Source organism: Telopea speciosissima, chromosome 7 (genome assembly GCF_018873765.1).
Source record: "Telopea speciosissima isolate NSW1024214 ecotype Mountain lineage chromosome 7, Tspe_v1, whole genome shotgun sequence".
NCBI classification, from domain to species: Eukaryota; Viridiplantae; Streptophyta; class Magnoliopsida; order Proteales; family Proteaceae; genus Telopea; species Telopea speciosissima.
Window position 1 is genome coordinate 23,702,469 of NC_057922.1, and position 17,939 is coordinate 23,720,407.

General features: G+C 36.1%; 2 protein-coding genes and 1 non-coding gene across 3 annotated transcripts in view; 1 reads left to right on the forward strand and 2 right to left on the reverse strand.

The window, feature by feature from the left end:
• LOC122667306 (26S proteasome non-ATPase regulatory subunit 1 homolog A-like) overlaps positions 1–279 on the reverse strand; it is a 43,343-nt gene extending 43,064 nt beyond the window's left edge. Inside the window, exon 1 of the mRNA XM_043863557.1 lies at positions 273–279. Coding sequence (XP_043719492.1) covers positions 273–275 — 3 coding nt within the window. The 5' untranslated portion in view covers positions 276–279. The remainder of the gene's footprint in view (positions 1–272) is intronic.
• Positions 280–2,324: 2,045 nt separating this feature from the next.
• Positions 2,325–2,398, reverse strand: TRNAT-AGU. The gene has a single exon. It is a non-coding gene; the product is annotated as a tRNA-Thr (tRNA).
• A 3,968-nt stretch (positions 2,399–6,366) lies between these two features.
• Positions 6,367–10,243, forward strand: LOC122669628 (cytochrome b5-like). Its single transcript, XM_043866428.1, has 3 exons — positions 6,367–6,775; positions 9,694–9,760; positions 9,845–10,243. The coding sequence occupies exons 1-3, from the start codon at positions 6,683–6,685 to the stop codon at positions 10,093–10,095; spliced, it is 411 nt and encodes a 136-aa protein (XP_043722363.1). The 5' UTR covers positions 6,367–6,682; the 3' UTR covers positions 10,096–10,243.
• The last annotated feature ends 7,696 nt before the right edge of the window (positions 10,244–17,939 follow it).

Below are 17,939 nucleotides of genomic sequence, written 5' to 3' on the forward strand. Positions count from 1 at the left end.
TGATAGTGAAATTTCCAAAGGAAGAACCCGCTCAGTTTCTTTTGCTTGTTGTATCTTGACGAGGGAGGCAAATTTGTGAAGCCAACAAATTCATTTTTGTCAAGAAACTTGAGCAAATATTAGGGAAAACCCAAGTGTCATTATCAATGTAGTCTGAGTCTTTAGATGATAATTGAGCAAAGAAATCTTCACCCAAACCAGATTCATCTACAATGGAGAAATCGCCCAACCACCTATGCTTTCTATAAATCAATTTTTGACTCATTCCCAACCATCCACTTTTCATTATCATCACTATCATTGACAAAATTCTAGACTTTCCTTTTTTTTTTTTTTTGGTCCAAAGAAAATTTATTGAAGAGAACGGGAGGCACTCCTGGCGTCTGAGACAGTAACCTCAGATAACCAGGGATTGGAAATGGGCCAGACCATCCTTCCCGAAACAGATAGGGCCCTCCTGGCAAGGCAATCTGCAATAGAATTAGCAGACCTTGAAACAAAAGTAAAACTACAGTCATCCAAGTAGGAAAAGATGTGCCTAATATCCTCCAAGATCGGCAACACCTTCAGATCAGCAGGCTTCAAGGGGTCCTGGAGGTAAGAAATGACCACCTTATTATCACTCTCCACCAAAGTACCCTCTGAAACCGCCTCCAACAGGCCTTCTCGAAACGCCATAGCCTCCCCAACCAGGACATCATCAAAGGAGAGCGGGTTGGATACCGCGATACAACATTTACCAAGTTGATCACGAATCAAGAAGCCCACACCACCCCGCTTCAAGGCCGGGTCGTAGGAAGCATCGCAGCTGAGTTTATAATAGCCAGGCGGAGGGGGGGACCACGAGACAACAGAAGAGTCATGAACATGCACTGTCTGAGCCTGAGGAGAGGCTTGTCTATTGCAGGCGTCTAAGGAATCACCACAAGCTTTCTGGGCAGCCCGCACTACATCCTCCCCCGACCAAGATCTACCACCAAAGACCAAGTCATTTCTAGAGATCCACAGGTACCACAATACAAAGCAACACAGAGTTGTAACTTCCTTGAAGAAGACCTTGCCGCGAGCAGCTAGGCAACCCCAACCATTTATAAATTGATATAGTTCAAGACTGCTGCCACCAGACATCAGAGAGCTTAAGTTGCATCCAAACCAAACAGCGCGGGCGAAGGTGCAGTGGAGCAAAATGTGATCAATGGTTTCCTTAGGTTTGCCACACCTGCAACAGTGAGTATCAATAGGTATTCGACGCTGGTGAAGTGCAGCAGCAGAAGCCAAACCTCAGGCTACGACACGCCAGATAAAGGTTCTTATTTTGGGCATGGTGTGGCTGGACCAAATTCTCTTCCAAACAGTAGACGACACAACCTCCCAAGAATGCGACTTACCCGTTGAAGGAGCTGCAACCTCATGTGCCTCTCTTTGATTAGAAAGTAAGTGATAGGCGCTCTTCACCGAATAAACGCCATTTTTGGCAGCCCCCCAAAGCAAGGTATCGTCCCTAGGAAACATGCTAAGCTGGATTCTCGAAATCGCCTCACAGTCAATGGGGTGGAAAATTTTTGCAAGGTTCTCTTCCTTCCAACATCTGTTGGTGTGATCGATCAAATCCGCTACCAATTGAGGGGGGTTAGCCTTGGTAGGGGGGTGTTGCACCCGAAAATCTGGAAGAGAAGGAATCTAGTTATCTGACCAGATCCGAACAGACTCACCCCCTCCAATCTTCCACAGCAACCCCTCTTTCAACACTTTATGCCCTTCCAGAAGACTCCTCCAAGCCCAAGAAGGGCTAGCACCTAACTTGGCAGATAAAAAATCTCCATTAGGGAAATACACAGCTTTCATGAACCTCCCCCACATCGAGTCTGGTTCAGGCTAAAGCCTCCAAGCCATTCTAGAAAGAAGAGCTTTATTTTGTAGTCCCGGATCACGAAATCCCAAACCACCCCTTTCCTTAGATCTGCACAAGCGCCTCCAAGAGATCCAGTGAATTTTCTGCTTATCTGAAGCGTCCCCCCAGTAGAAATTAATTCTAGACTTTCTTGAGACCATGCATGATAGATGATGGAATATAAGAATTTCTAAATTAAACATCGACTCCTCATGAAAGATGCAAAAAATAGAGTTCTCATTATTGATGGTCCAACACAGTTAGTAAGAGCCAAATAAAAGTCCTTTAATCTTCTTATTCCTAATTCCCCTCCCTTTTAAGAAGCAATATCGAACTTCATTTTACTATTATAGCCTTTAAAGATTCAAAATTACCACTCCATATGAAGTTTTTATCCATTTTTATAGCAAAAAACAAAAATTAAGTAAGTCAATGCTTTCGTTGAGAGTTGAACTCAAGACCTCCCGCTTACTAAACGGGTGCTCTAACCAACTGAGCTACGAAAGCAGCAGTTAGCACATTAAGAAAAGTTTAATATAAAATTATTATTCATGGGGCTCCCTCGCATTAGAGACGTTGGGAAAATCTAGCTAATGGTGCCAATTTAGAACCGAATAAAAAATAAAACCAAAACCCAAACTAGCCATTTAAAACTAAACCGAATTGAACCGGGAAAACAAGAGAGTTTTGTTTCATTTGGTTTTATAAATTGAAATTTTATTTGATTTGGTTCGGTTGCAATTTATTCTAAAAACTATTGGTTTGAACTGAAGCAAACCGAATGAAGTGTAACTTGTATAAACAAAACCTAAACCATATTAAACACTGGATCAAAATTAAAACCCAACCGCAGGGTGAAATGAAAAGATAATCCACAACTACACAACCTGAATCTAAAGAAAATACACTAGACCCATCTATGGTGGTAGGGTTATTGGTTTGGTTAAGGTAACAACAAATTTCCAGCCTGACCAAACCCATTTATCAATCCGGATGAAAATCCAAACCTACCATAAAGGCAATGAAGAAGAATCTTTTATCTAGGGCATCTCAAGATGAACATTGGTTATTATATTTGGTTCATTATAGTAAACTATATCAACATAGGTTATTATATTAGAAGTTCTAGTAAACTATAAAAACATTGGTTATTATATTAGAAGTTACAGTAAACTATGGAGCCCTTTTCATAAAACTATACAGACTAAATAAAACCTAAAGTTTCTATTAGTAAAGCACAATACATAAATTAGAAACTAACCTAAATTTTTGGACTCAATTCATTTGATCCCTTGCTATGTTGCAGTGTCAAGCATTCTTTTCCACATTGATAACAATAAAAACTTTATAGACTTCTGTGTTTCTGTGGGTATTGTAGCTCTCCCTTTGGCAGCATGTGAATCTTGTAAAATTGCATCATTTCAAGAATAATTTACTTTTGTATACACATTATATGTTAGGATTTAGGGTTTAAGCACTAGTTGCTTAAATCATTAATCCTGTGTATCAAGTTTGGAATACCCAGGCTGCTGTCTCTAGCTAATATTTATAAGAAAATTAGGATTTAGATTAGATGAGCTAATTACTATATTACTTTTCACAGTCTGAGCTATAATACAAGTAAGATTATATTAGAACATATTAAGAGAGATTATATTGTAGCTATTTTTTTTTTGCCCTATGAGGCTTATCAAAAACAAGTTTCAATCAAAGAAAAGTTCTTCAAGTAGCAAACTAAAGTACTAAAAAAAAATTCAAGGTTATAAAAAGGACACATAGACATATGGGAGAGTTATGACCAAATTTGGATATGAAATTTAAGCATGGCCTATTCAAATAATTTCTTAAAAATCAAACGATTCAAATTGCCATATCATCATTCCATGTGACCCAATTAGGTTTCAAAAACTGTATAGATTAGAAAACCTTTCATCCTCCATAATTTAATTATGAGTAAATTACTCCCCCCTCCCCTCGATTATGCTCTAATGACAAGCCCCTCCCCTGGGTATGGAGTAATAACTCTCCCCTCCTCTGCATTAACAAGATTTTATCAATCTTACCGATTCCGTTAAAAATGGTTGTTAAGTGATGGGAAAAGACTATATTACCCTTTCCCAGCTTGTCTTAAAACGTTCCAAGTTCTCTCCTTGCTCTATCTTCTCCAACCTTCAGACAAGAGAGAGTGAAGACGAGGAGCTGAAACAACCCCTATTCCTTCTTCTTGAATATCCCATGCCCTTCCTCCTTCCTCCTTCCTCTTCCAAATCTTAAATATCATAAACCCACCAACCCCAATCAAGATCACAACCGAAGCAACCAATAGAGCTAGACCTCACCTTCCCCAAATCGTTTCCCCAAAACTTGCAAACCCAAAACGAAATACTTCCAAAATTAAATAAAAAAAGAAGAGATAAAGTGAACAAATTTTGATGGAATCAGCTACCTCTTAGAGAACTTGTGTCGTGAGGCTATTTCCATGTTCTTTGATGGATTCAAAGAAGAATCATCCCACTCAACTTCAAGCATTTGCACACCATAAGCCGCTTCAAACGAATCAAACCCCATTGTTGAAATCGTCCTCAATAGCTGAAAACCCAAGAAGGTTTTCATCAGATAGAGGCAAAGTGTCCAGAATGTAAAGGAAAAACTCTTGTAACAGAAGCAGAGACATTAACCAAAAAATGAAACCACATTCATAAACATAGAGTACTGACCCAGTCTGGCTGTTGAAAACATGAAGAAGAGCACCCAAACCCGACAGTCCAGTAGACAGATGGGTTCTGAGACAATCTCAATTAGACTCAAAATCCCATCTGTCCGATTGCACAGCAACAACTCAGATCCCAGCGGAGATGAAGGAACCAGAGGGAGAAATGACAAAAAAAATTGCAATTTTTTGAGATTCAAAAGGAGGGAATCATGGCTTTAACCTCTATCAACATAGGAATCCCAAGTCAAAACATGCAAGAGGTTACTGAATCCATGAAACCCTAAGAAGGGAAGAAATTACAAAAAAATAGGAGGAATGAGGAGTGATTGTGGTTCTGAGAAGGGTTCATAACCCATTCATCTCTTCCTCCAACATAGATTGTAGTTTTGAGAAGGGTTCAATGAGGATATGGGAGAAATCTTGAATCGCAAATCCCAAAGCCTCTGAGTTTTCGGATCTCTTAAGCTTTCACTGTTTCGTTCTCTTTCTTCTTCAAACAAAGAAGAAACCTGCTGTCTGAAAACCCTTTTTGTTTTTTGGGCAAAGTCTGAAAACCTTTCCTGCTTTTGAAAACCAAAGAAACCGATCTCAAACCCCTTTGTATCCATCTCTCTTTCTTTCTATCCCTCCCTCTCTCTGTGTGTTTTTGGAAGAAAACTGAACGAAGAAGACGATGGAAGAAGAATCCAGGAATGGGGAAGAAGATGATGGTGCTGTGAGCCTGTTCTCTCGCTCAGGGGTATTATTATAATATCACAAATATAAGGGCAGTTTGGGATTTAAATGAATATATTTAAGGTGATGTCATCATTTAACAGTCATTTTTAACGGAATGGATACGATTTATAGAATCTTGTTAATGCAGGGGAGGGGAGAATTATTACTCAATACCCAAGGGAGGGGTTTGTCATTAGAGCATAATCGAGGGGAGGGGGAAGTAATTTATTCTTTAATTATTTACTTAAATACCCTAAGCATCAGTGAGGTAGCTGAATAGCCCCTAGTGATGAGATCACTACCTTTAATGGAGAATCGAACCTCACATGCATATGAGGAGTTGAGACAATGTACCAGTTGGATGCAACGTCCCAAAATGCGGAATTGGAGATCATATTGGTCTCGATTCCAATCCAGATTGAATTGAAATCAGCTAGAAAGATAACAAGAACCCTATAATTGATCCTCAGATCTAAAAGGTCAATAATTCTAAGATTTATCGGCATGAATAGATCGTGTTGAATCGATTGGAATTGGAATCAGTCAGGTTCGATCATGGCCAATTCCAATTTGTATTGGCTGATTCACCAATCTGATTCCCAATTTTTGAAAGGGAGCTGCCATCTCACCTGTGATGTGGTCATATTTTTATGAGAAAAAGAACACTATCCGGCAGCACCCTCTATGCCCTCTCGCATGGGATAATGAAATGACCCCTCCCCGAGCCAGGATCATGTTCATGTATGAGAATGGCTCACAGCCGTTTAGATGGAATCCATTATGTGGGACCCACATGAAGTGGATTTCATCTGAACGACTATGAGCCTGAACGTGAACCCAACTCAACCCTCACCTGGATGTCCGTCCGCTCTCTCTCGTTGGCCCGCAATGGCACAGTGCACGTAGCAGCAAATCCTTTCCCTATTTTTCTGTCAATAAAAAAAAAAACCCTTTCCCTATTTTTATTTTATTTTTGGCTAAAAATGAAATTTGTAGGTTGCAGTGTTCTAACTTAACCAACCTGGTTGGTCCTCCACTACTGACAGAAAAAGCGGCCTCATAAATTAGACCTAAAATTACAACCCAACAACCAAAGACCAGCAAACCCCACCAACCACCCACCTCTACCTCCAATTCCAAGCTTCTCTCTCTCTCCCTCCCCCACCTCCGTTTTAAAAATACCTTCACCTATATTTCTTCCCTTCAGGCTTGAGTCTCACAGTTCAGAATTTAACATTTCCTTCTATAGAAGGAAGAGGATTTGGTGGGTTTTGGTGGGTTTAAGCTTGTATTGCTTGATCTGCCTTTACCCCATTTGTTCTCTGCTCCTCTTTATCTTCCTCGAAGAAAGAACAAAAATAATGGGTGGTGGTGGTGATGGTAAGATCTTCACTTTGGCAGAAGTTGCAGAGCACAACAATTCCAAGGATTGTTGGCTCATTATGTTCGGGAAGGTAATCTGATTCATGCCCTTTAGCTCATTTGTTGTCTTTCTTTTTGTTTTCTCGTTTTTACTCCGCTGTATCTATTTGATACCAGTGGCTTGTTGAATGTGATTCTACTCATAGTGGTCGAGCTGGTTGGACTGATTGCATGTTATACTAGTGTTGAAGGGATCTGAATGTTATTGTGCTAACAATATTTAGATCTGGGATTGGGCTATTTGGGGATCTTCTGCATCGATGAATTGTTCTCAGTGGTTCTGTTACTCCTGAAACTTATGACTTAATCTCCGTCTAAAAAGGAAGAGGGGATTGCAATCTTGCATTTTTTTTGTTGCCTGATATGTTTCTCCTGTTCTTTTGTTTGATGGGTTGTTGCGGAATGTAGACTGCTTATTTTGCATCTGAGTAAAGATATTTGTGCAGGGTTTTGATTTGTAGCATTCAAATTTTATATTTTATCCTCTCTACCGATTGTAATGAAGAGAAAGTAGGTATTGATAGTTTTTTATGCATCATGAAAGACAAAAGCTTTTGCTTGTTTAGATAGGTATAACAGATCTACCTCATTCTGATTATGTATTTGACATCAGGGTGTTTCCTATAGGTCTAACGATTATGAGTGGAGGATTATGATTGATTATTTCATTGCAATTTCTTTTCTGTTAATTGTTTGATTACAAATTTTAGTGGAGGAAAGTTGAATGGAATTTTTCATTTTTGTCACACCTGTTTAAAGCAAAATAAATAAAATCCCCACCAATCTACTGGGGCAGTTCGTCTATTATCTCCTCTGTTGGTTGGTGAATGTCTAAACGAAAATTACATGTGGATGCATTTGTATTTTGGAAGGATGGCTATTTACTTTGACTAAATGTATTCATTTGTCATATATATGCATTCCATCCAAGATCTGGGTGTGATCTGCTTTGTCACAACAAGCACAACCTTGTTTTCTAGGTTCACCAAGATAAGTTGATAGATGAGTCACTACCAATGGTTTTGTTGAAGCAAATATTGTCCGTCATAAGTTTAATGTTGGTATTGCCTTGGTGAGGTTTAGGCTGTTCTCCATAGTTATGATCACATTTTATCGTTTCAACTTTTTCCATCTTGAGTATCATAGCTTTACTAAACAGGAAATTTTGCTTATACTATTTATGTATTAGAGTTGGATTCACATTGTTTTGGACCTTCTAGGAGGCTTAGGTTTTGTGAGCTTTGCTTCATATCTTCCTGTTGTAAAGCTCTATCTTATGGATTTTTTTTTTTGCTAATCAACTTTGAATTCTATGTGTACATTTTCCTTTCACTAAAACTGGTACACGTATGTTCTATTTGCTTAAACATTGTATTATATTTTATTGTTTACTTGTTTTTACGTTTTTTACCCGTTTATAAAATTATAAATGTATATAATTTTGGTACTGCATAACAATATACAACATATTCCACATGACAACTGCAAAATATTAAGGATCCATGTACCATAGCTGTGTGTTCAGTCCTGAATTATTATTTTATTCCCCTACTTTTGATGCAGTGGAGCTTTCTAAACAGTTAAGGTACTTTAGAAGCAATGGCTAAAACAGAAGTCCTCTGGGTCAATATGGAGAATGATTAGCTATGCCACTGAAGTTTTGGTGGTCATTGTCTGATATGGTGCAGTTTCCTCAATAGCATTATGAGAGTGGAGATCATAGTGTGTGAACAAACGACACTACTGATGAGGAATAGAATGGATAAAACAACCATAGCCAAAACGTTATGGTGTTTGATGGGCTTGACCTTTTAACCTCTTTTCCTCATACTCATGTCAAGCTTGTGTTGATTGTGAGTTGTGACCACAAACTTCAACCCTTCTTAAAATGATATGAACCTTCATCAATTGAAACCGGTAATGCAATCAGTTACTAGAAACAAAATTCCCATGACTCAGTCTGCCCTCAAAGATATTAGTTGTTAGAAGTGGGTTTCTGCAAGAGAAGTTAAGACATCCTTAAAGAATTACATATATGGCTCATGCTTTCTATTTGAATGAGTATTATGACAGTCATTCAAAATAATTGGGAACCCACAAGATGCAATTAAGGTAGCACTCGCCTGTTTCTTATCATCAAGAAAATCCGAAGAAAATGCTCATGGCAACTGTCAAGTTCATATACTTGAGAAGCTGCTTTCTTTTCTTCAAGACTTGTAATGTATGACACGAAATGAAAAAGTTCGCAGTGTAATTTACTTATTCCTACGCGTAGACAGGAGCATACATGTCTGTCTATGAGAACTGAGATTTTTGAGTAGGGTTGGGGGGGGGGGGTTGGAAAGAAAAGTAATGCAGGAACATGATTGTGGTTCTGGTTTTGGGTCAGTTTTTTGGATGCTGTAGTATATTACTGAAGATTTCCATAATATCATTTTATAAGTTCTTTCTTGGAAGGAGATCTTATACTGATAACTGAATTTCAAATTATGCGGCTAGGTCTGGAAGGTGAGACCTTTCTAAGATACTTTTCAGCTAATCCCCATTGAAGTTTTCCACTGTCCAGGAGTTGCCTTTGTTGACACTAAAAATATTAACTAGATTAGCTTTCAGGAAAAGTATGGATTACAAAACACCTTGTCATCTTGCATATAAACACAATGTACGTTTCCTCTTAATGGAAAGAATGAAGTACTCTTGGCCTTATCCCTGTCAATCTGATTTGAAGACAAAAAAGCTATAGCATTGATAATCCTGATGAAAAAGAGTTTGATCTTTTGTTTTGCTGGTTTTCTTCCAATCTCAGTATGCATATGGAGAATGTTCAACCTTTATAATGGATGATGTTTTCAGCTTGCTAGTTTGTTTTTGTGAATTTCAAGTTACTACATAACATTGTCCTTTCTCTGTCTATGTCCTTAAATTTTGCATTGTATATCTGTTGGAACAGGTATATGATGTAACAAAGTTCTTGGAGGACCATCCTGGTGGCGATGAGGTTTTGTTGTCAGCGACAGGTTGAAAACATTTAACAATATCATGTTCAACTGCCCGTTTGGGTGAGCCCATTCTGTGTCATGTCTGTGGTGTTTTGTTTGCAGGGAAGGATGCTACTGATGATTTTGAGGATGTTGGCCACAGTACTAGTGCAAGAGCGATGCTGGATGAATACTATGTTGGGGAGATTGATGTATCGACGATTCCCACCAAGACCAAGTACACACCTCCCAAGCAGCCAAACTACAACCAGGACAAGACTCCAGAGTTCATTATCAAGCTCCTCCAGTTCCTGGTGCCCCTTGCTATCCTGGGGTTGGCCATTGCCATGCGCTTCTACACAAAATCTGCATAACTGCTGAGAGTACATCTGGGACAGGCCTAAGTTTGTGTTTGTGGTTAAAAATCGCCATTAATTTTCTTCTTTATGCTTAGAAACATTGCAACTCAGGGGTTAGTAGTGTTGTAAACTTGCATAATGGTTGCTTATTTGTGTCCCATTGTGAAAAATTTTACAACGCCTTTACTTCTTCATAAAATCTCAGACGGTAGTTATATTTTTTCTCAGTTTTGCAGGCATGGAGGTCCAATTTTTATGTGGCCAAAATTCTTTTAGTGATTGAATGGATATGGATGTAGCCTGCCTCTAATCACTTTCCTCCATTAATTTGGTTCAAAATGTTCAATCCACCTTGACTTAGATAACTTCTAAATGCAAATATGCCCCAGCACATCCTTTCTACTTTTAGTTATGGATACGAAATAAATACATGGAATACAGATGAACTGGGTTAAATCATTGTCTGTATTTATGGTTCTCTGATGAATTCTACCAGCATTGATTAACTAAGCTGAAGACTGAATGTTAGATTTATCCAACAGTGTTACACCAGAAAGTAACATCATCACCACCATCACCATAAGCTGGCTGTGCAGAGCTCCTCAGCTCGAAGTTAAATTTGAGCTATCGTAGTATTGATAATGTACTTGCTCTGTAGAGCCGACTTACTCTTGAATTTCTTTGATTAGTACGAGACTGGTATCCAAACTTAAAAATGTTAGGGATCAATCTTTTTTTTTTGTTTTTTTGGGAAAACTAAGAGTTACTCCTATTTTGATCCTCATCTTTGGTTTACTTGGTGTCTCCAGGGAGCCCAGCGTCCAAGGTGCTGCCAAGGAGCATCCATCGGTTGAATTGTAACGTACACATCTCGGTGCATACCTAGGGATGTGTGCAGCACAGCCCAACGACTGGCAGCACCCTGGGCGTGCTGGGCTCCTTGGAGACGAGTTAAATTCCCCATGTTGGTTCTCCCCAGTTTGAAGACCCCCGTACCCCTTGTGGGGATGAATTATGTTAATGCACTTCCATTAATATGTTTAAAAATTATATGGAAAGAGGGAAAAGTGAACCTCACAATACTAAGTTTGGAAGCGAAGAAAAGAAAAGAAAAAAATTGATTTTTTTTTAAAGAGAGAGATAGATACGTTAATTCACCATTAGTGTCATCATGGTTTTTGTTTTTTTATTATGTTTTTCTTTTCTCTTCCAGGCTTCCAAACATAGCCTAAGAGAAGGAAAGGTGAACTTATAATCAGTTTTCATTACATTATTGTTTGGTGATTGCATTCAAAATGATTTTCCCCCAGTTTGTTTCTCTTTTTCTGCGGGATGCATTTTGTTATAAACACTTTTTAAAATCAATTTTTTTTTGGAATGCTTTTGCTCTTCCCCATGGGAAGGCAATTACATGCAAATTCCAAAGATTAAACATTGCTCACCGGTCCTTTGACCATCTTATGTAGTTTTTTTGATGAAACAGAAAACTTATTAAAACTAAGAAGACAACAAAGAAAGAACATCATTTGAAGATTTAAAAGATAGGTTTTTCAGTCGTAGCCTTTACTGCTAGATTATGGGATATGGGTATCTGATCCCTACCTTATTTAATTACAGACACTTTAGCAAACTTCTTAGTAGACTAACAACTGGGTGAAGATTTCCCAAGGCCAATCCTTCATATAACGCTATAGCTACTCCACCAGATTTTGACTATCAGTCCAAATGTCGATAATTTTTTATTTCAATTCCCATGCTCTTTGCAATCCCTAGTACACGATGCTTGCCTCAGCTTCATGCACGTTCTCTGTGAAACCATGGTCTATAGAAACAACAACAAATGACTTATTAAAAGCAATAACTGTAGCCCATCCTGCTTCATTCGTCTCTTTTACATAACTCTCATAATATATAATAGTCTAACCTCCAGGTTCAAGTAGCTCATGGTATTCAGGTAGTCAAAACAGAAATGTTATGATTGTAGATTAATGGAGCAAGACTCATATTTGAGATTCATCTGTGTATATTTTTCATAATCATCATAGGATTAGGCAGTCTTAAAAGATATACAATGGTTTCTAGCAGACCGTAGAAAACAATATATAATGGAGAACACGGGTAAAAAGAAAGATGCAGTCATCAGGTCCATTCTATATTAAATCTTCGGGAGAATGGTGAGTGGGAGCTTTGGCGAGAAAGGAACAGCAGAAGACATGGTGAATGTCCTTGCACTACAGGAACAATTATTGGAAAAATCAAGGAGTGGGTGCACAACCTTCCTTATCCCTCCAAGTTTAAACAATCGACTAGCCCTAGAGAGACTCTAATTTTACATTGCTTTGGTATAAAGGATACTCCCCCTAGGAGGAAACCTCCTATTCCTGTTTATTGGTGCGCTCCCTTTGTGACTGTCAAACTAAATGTGGATGGTGCTTGTAAAGGAAATCCAGGTTTAGGTGGAGGAGGAGGAATTATTAGAAACTAGGAAGGTGTTGTTATAAGGGCTTTCTCTAACTTCTATGGGGAATGCACTAACCCAATGGCAGAATTAAGAGCTTTGCGAGATGGGCTGAAAATGTGCATGGATCTGGGCTTGGTAGATTTTGTGGTTAACTCAGACTCGGCCATGATTGTTAGAATGATTAACTAGAGGAAGTGTAACCTTTGGAATGGGTGGTACTGGTTCTAGGAAGTCATGACAATGTGTTGCTCCAACCAGCTTACCATCACTTTTGCTTTCTGGGAAAGCAATAGAGCAACCGATTGGCTTGCTAATTTGGCATGTGAGATGAGTTCCAACAATGTTTTCAACTTTGGGTCTGATCTCCCAAGGGGCCTTCAACGAATTCTATAGGAAGACAAATTTGGTTTACCAGTTCTAAGGAAATAGGTTTTTTCTGTTTGGTTTCTGATGTAAGGGCTTTGGGTCTTTGTTAGAGTGTTTGAGAGTCTTTCTTGTTCTCCTTTGGGTTGGGGTAAGATGGCTATGTCCCCCCCCTTGTACTTGCTTTATTACCACTTTACTTAATAAAATATCAGGGGCCTCCTCGGGTCCCAGATAATATTCGGGGTAAAAAAAAATAAAAATAAAAAATCTTAGCCCTAATAACCTTATTGCCCATATTTAACCTACATAAAATATCTTTAGTGGTAAGACCTCCATTGAATAACTTCCATAGAAACATTCAAAATTTGAGATGCAACTTTGTTTTCCAACAAGACTCCACAATTCAATGAACCAGTTTTGTTTTCAAGACACCATTTTTTTTTAATGGCGAAAAAGGAAAATCATTAAGCAAAGTTAAGGCCAAAGGAATCTCAATGATATAAGGAGTTAAGCAAAGATAAATTCCAAGATCTCCCTATAAACAATTCCGAAACTCTAGAGATAGAAAGATAAATGGTTCTACATCTTATATTAGTTCGGCATTTCTATAATATTTTTTAGAAAAAGATTCTCTAAGCTGCTAGGGTACTTTACGTTATTCACATGAAGGTTTTTTTATTCATTTTTAAGGAGAGACAACAAATGAATAAACAAATTCATCTGAGGGAGAGTAGGTTAGATAACCCTTGCCCAAATTTTTATTTCTCATAAATAAAATTAAGACCGAGTTTCTTTTCACTCATGGTAAAGGATGGCCAAAGGGGAGGGAAATTTTGACATCGTCAATGGGGGGGGGGGGGAGTGTAATGATGACCTTTGCGTCCAATCACAAAGTCACTTCTTTTCTTTACTTGTGGAGGAAGAATTCCTTCTCCACGGCCGAAGGAAAACTTTTACTTAAAAATTTAAGGGAAAAAGATCGCTACCTGGTCGCGTGCAGCCTGTTCCCATACACAACCCCTTGAGATGACTGCTCTGCCCCTTATAAAATGAAAAATCCTTCTGATCGATGCCCATGTTTATCCCCTCATTGTCCTGTGCGTTGTTGTAGGGACCACACAAATAGATAGTGTTCTTCTTCCCAAAAATAAATGTAAATCATAAAATTTTGAATAGCTTTCTCTTTGTTGTCAAGCAATTGAAGCAACGAAGCATAGTCTTTTTGGTTTTTTTTTTTAAAGTCTAAATAGCCCACCATAAGACCACACATATTTTTTAATGAAAAGAAAATTTAAATTAAAGAGAACAAAAAGAAATAACATCCAATGAGTCTCCATCACAAAGTCAGAGCAGAGAATTCATTCCCCCACACACTGTATGGTGGTTGAGAATGCTCATTACAAGTATACGAAATTCTCCATTTCCATTTTAGCTTTCTAACAACAAAGAAATGGGCCCTTTTTCCATTTGATATGAGTTATAAAAGAAAAATCATAAACTGGTTTTATTTTAAATACTTCCTTCTCTCCACTTGTTCCAATTATCTAGAAGACAGTGGGGAACTTAACTAGGGAACTGAAATTGGTTATCCAAATTCGAGGTTTGAATACCTAGAATCAAATTGGAATTGAAAATAGAACAAAAAATTGCCTAGATCTGTGTTTTTTTTAATGAGTTTTGGATTCAAAATACTTGTAGATCTTGCCATGAGAGATAAGTTTCATTGATTTTCTATTATTTATTTTTTATGAGTTTTGAATTCAAAGTGCTTGTACATCTTGTCGTGAGATGAAGTTTCATTGATTTTCTACTATTTACTAACAAAAAGTAGGGAAGATGGTCTAAATAACTATCCAAATGCATTTATGGTCAATTCAAACAAGGGATTCATAAACTAGGTATTATCATCCTTGATTTGGATTCATTTTGGCCTTGTGAACCTGAGCCCACCCTGAGCCCAGACAGGGCCTGGGTTGAAGCATTGGATTAGGCTGGCCTAGCTCAACCCGATACTGATTTTGTATAATTTATATTAGTTATTACGTATTATGATTAAAGATTTAAGCCATTAAAATTAATTTTAAGAATGATTGATGTTGATGATGTCTCATTTTTTTTGTTTTGTTTTTTTAGTGCATTTGAGGATACAATGGCAACATAAAAAAAGGGGCTAGCCAAGGTCAATCAAGGATAGCTCGATTTTGATAAAAATCAAGGTCAATCAGGGCCAACCTGACCTAGCCCGACCTAATCACGGTAAATCAGGGCTGGGCTGAGCTTGATAGGGTTGGGCTAGCCTCGATTGCCCCCCCTTATTTTTTTATTGAATGTATGATATATATATATATATATATATATATATATATATATATATATAACTTTCACGTGCAGATGCACGTGGGTATTTCTTTCTCATTGTAGAGAGACAAAATGATACATAGTGCATTATATATGGTTAGAAATATATATTTTTTTTAACTTCTTACAACTGTTGAATAAAATCTTAAAAACTTAAATAATAACATGGTTTGTCTTCTTTTTCTGGGGAGATTGGTGGCAAGTCATGATACACCTGACCCTGAGCTCTGAAAGTATAAATACCTTATTTAGCATTAGCTAGTTGTTTGTCGACTTGTACACCAAAAGAAGTGAATGAGAATATGCTATTATAAGCATGTATGAATATTCTAAATTCAATAGGTTCTTCTTCTTGGAACGTGAATAATTGGTATAATTCTTCAGGAACTCTTGAAGGAGCGAGAACAATATTTCCATTGGAACAACAAAATGCAGGTGATTCATTTTCAAAATTTTTAGCTCCACAATATATACATGAATGGATTTTTTTGAGCACATGTAATTTAGAGCATTCTGGTACATAATCTCTTGGATTGAAAAAAAATAATTAAGGATCATACTTAATATAAATGCGTATTTATTATATTGAATTGTAATACTTACCTTTTCTAAATAAAATTTGTTGATTTTCATTTGCAGAAGTTGATGGAATAGCACTTGATCTTTTTAGTTGTGCTTTGAGCATCCTTTTTGTTTATGTTTCACTGATCCTTGTTGTTCTATTAAGGCAAATAGAAAATCACAAAATATTTTAAAAATAATTTTGTTCCGTTTAAAGTACTATAGAATAAATAAAAATTTCCTTTTAAAGTAGTATAGAATTTAAATTTATATCATAATTTGATTATTTTCAGTGGAATCATCATTTGTATCACTTGCTTTTCTATTCTGCATTTCGTATAAGCGCCTTTTGTGTTCATTGAATCTTTGACATTGATTTGGTGTATGTTGTTTTCTTGATGTCATTTTATACTTTCAATAAAGTGAGAAATCTTGAGTAGTTCAAAATAATGATAATTTATTTAATTTCATACCATCAAAAGAACGTTGCAAACATACTACTTGATTTTGTCTTTATATTTAACAGATTGTAACCAACATATTTCAATTTCAACTATTACCAAAAAAAAAAAAAAAAACCCCAACATATTTCAACTAAGCAGTTATGATTATTTTATTATCACTGGTATTAATAGATATGAGTGTAAATTATCGTGGAATAGTTTTTAATAATTAATTTTCTTTACTAAGAAATAATAGTAGATTGTATAATTTGATCATCAAAAGAACTTATATGTATTTTATTTCATTATTAAACTATATATTTCATTTCATAGAATAAAAAACATTTCAAAATTAATTTTCTTTTATTGTGATATCTTTACTGTAATAGTCTTTTTAATATTTTTTGTAGTTTGTTATGTCTAACAAATATAACTTACTTTAAAAAAAAAAATTCTAATAATATTTTATTATAATTGTTTAATACGTTTTCAAATAAATCAGAATTAGTAAACAATCAGGGGTAGATATCAGAGATTTATGTCAAAGTAGAATTTTTATATTTGATATTCTATTTGATTCATATCTTGTATGCTTTCATTGACTTTTCTAACCTGTGTATTCTTTCATGAAGTTTTTTTTTAACCTTGTTGACTTGTTTTAAAGTAAAATGATTATAATTGAATTGGTCTATTGTTGTAAATGTTTATGTTTTATTTTTAGTATTTTGGTTTTTGTTTTCATAATATTTTTAATTTTCTAAATTTCTATTAAAATTCAGTTTATTTTTATTTTTTTTTAAATTTTTTGTTTCTGTAATGTTTATGTATTATTTTTATTTATAGTTTTTTAGTTTTTGTTTCTGTAATATTTTTAGTTTTCTGAATTTCAATGAGTTTTCTAACCTTCTTGACATGTTTTAAAGTAAAATGATTCTAATAAAATTGGTCCAATGTTGTAAATGTTTATGTATTATTTTTAGTTTTTTAGTTTTTGTTTCTATAATATTTTTAGTTTTATATTTTCAATAAAGTCAGAAATCCTGAGTAATTCAAAATAATAATAATTAATTTTATTTCATATCATCCAAAGAAGACATAGTACTTAATTTCATTAATAAAGTATATATTTCAATTCATAGCCTAAAAAAATTTCAAAATTAATTTAGTTTTACGGTCATATATCTACTGTAAGAGTTTTTTTTAATTTCTTTTTCAATTTGTTATGTCTAAAAAAATATAAATTACTCTAAAAAAAATTAAAACGGAGAGATAGGGAGACAAAAAGAGTTGGAGAGAAAGAAGTATCAACTGAGAGAGGGAGAGAGAGACTTCATGAGAGAGAGAGAGAGAGAGAGAGAGAGAGAGAGATCTAGAGAAAAAGAGGGAGAGGAATATCCGGGGGGAGAGAGAGACAGAGATAGTGAGAGAGAGGGCACCTCACAAATCTAATATCTATTCAAATTGCAACATTGTTCTAAAAATTTTTGTATATTTTAAAATTTTTTTTAGTTATAACTATTAGTTGTGGCTAGAAAAACTGAGATTTATGAAAAATAAAACGTAATAAGAGGGAGAGGAATATCGGGATAGAGAGAGAGAGGGCACCTCACAAATCTAATATCTATTCGAATTACAATATTGTTTTAAAAATTTATGTATATTTTAATCTG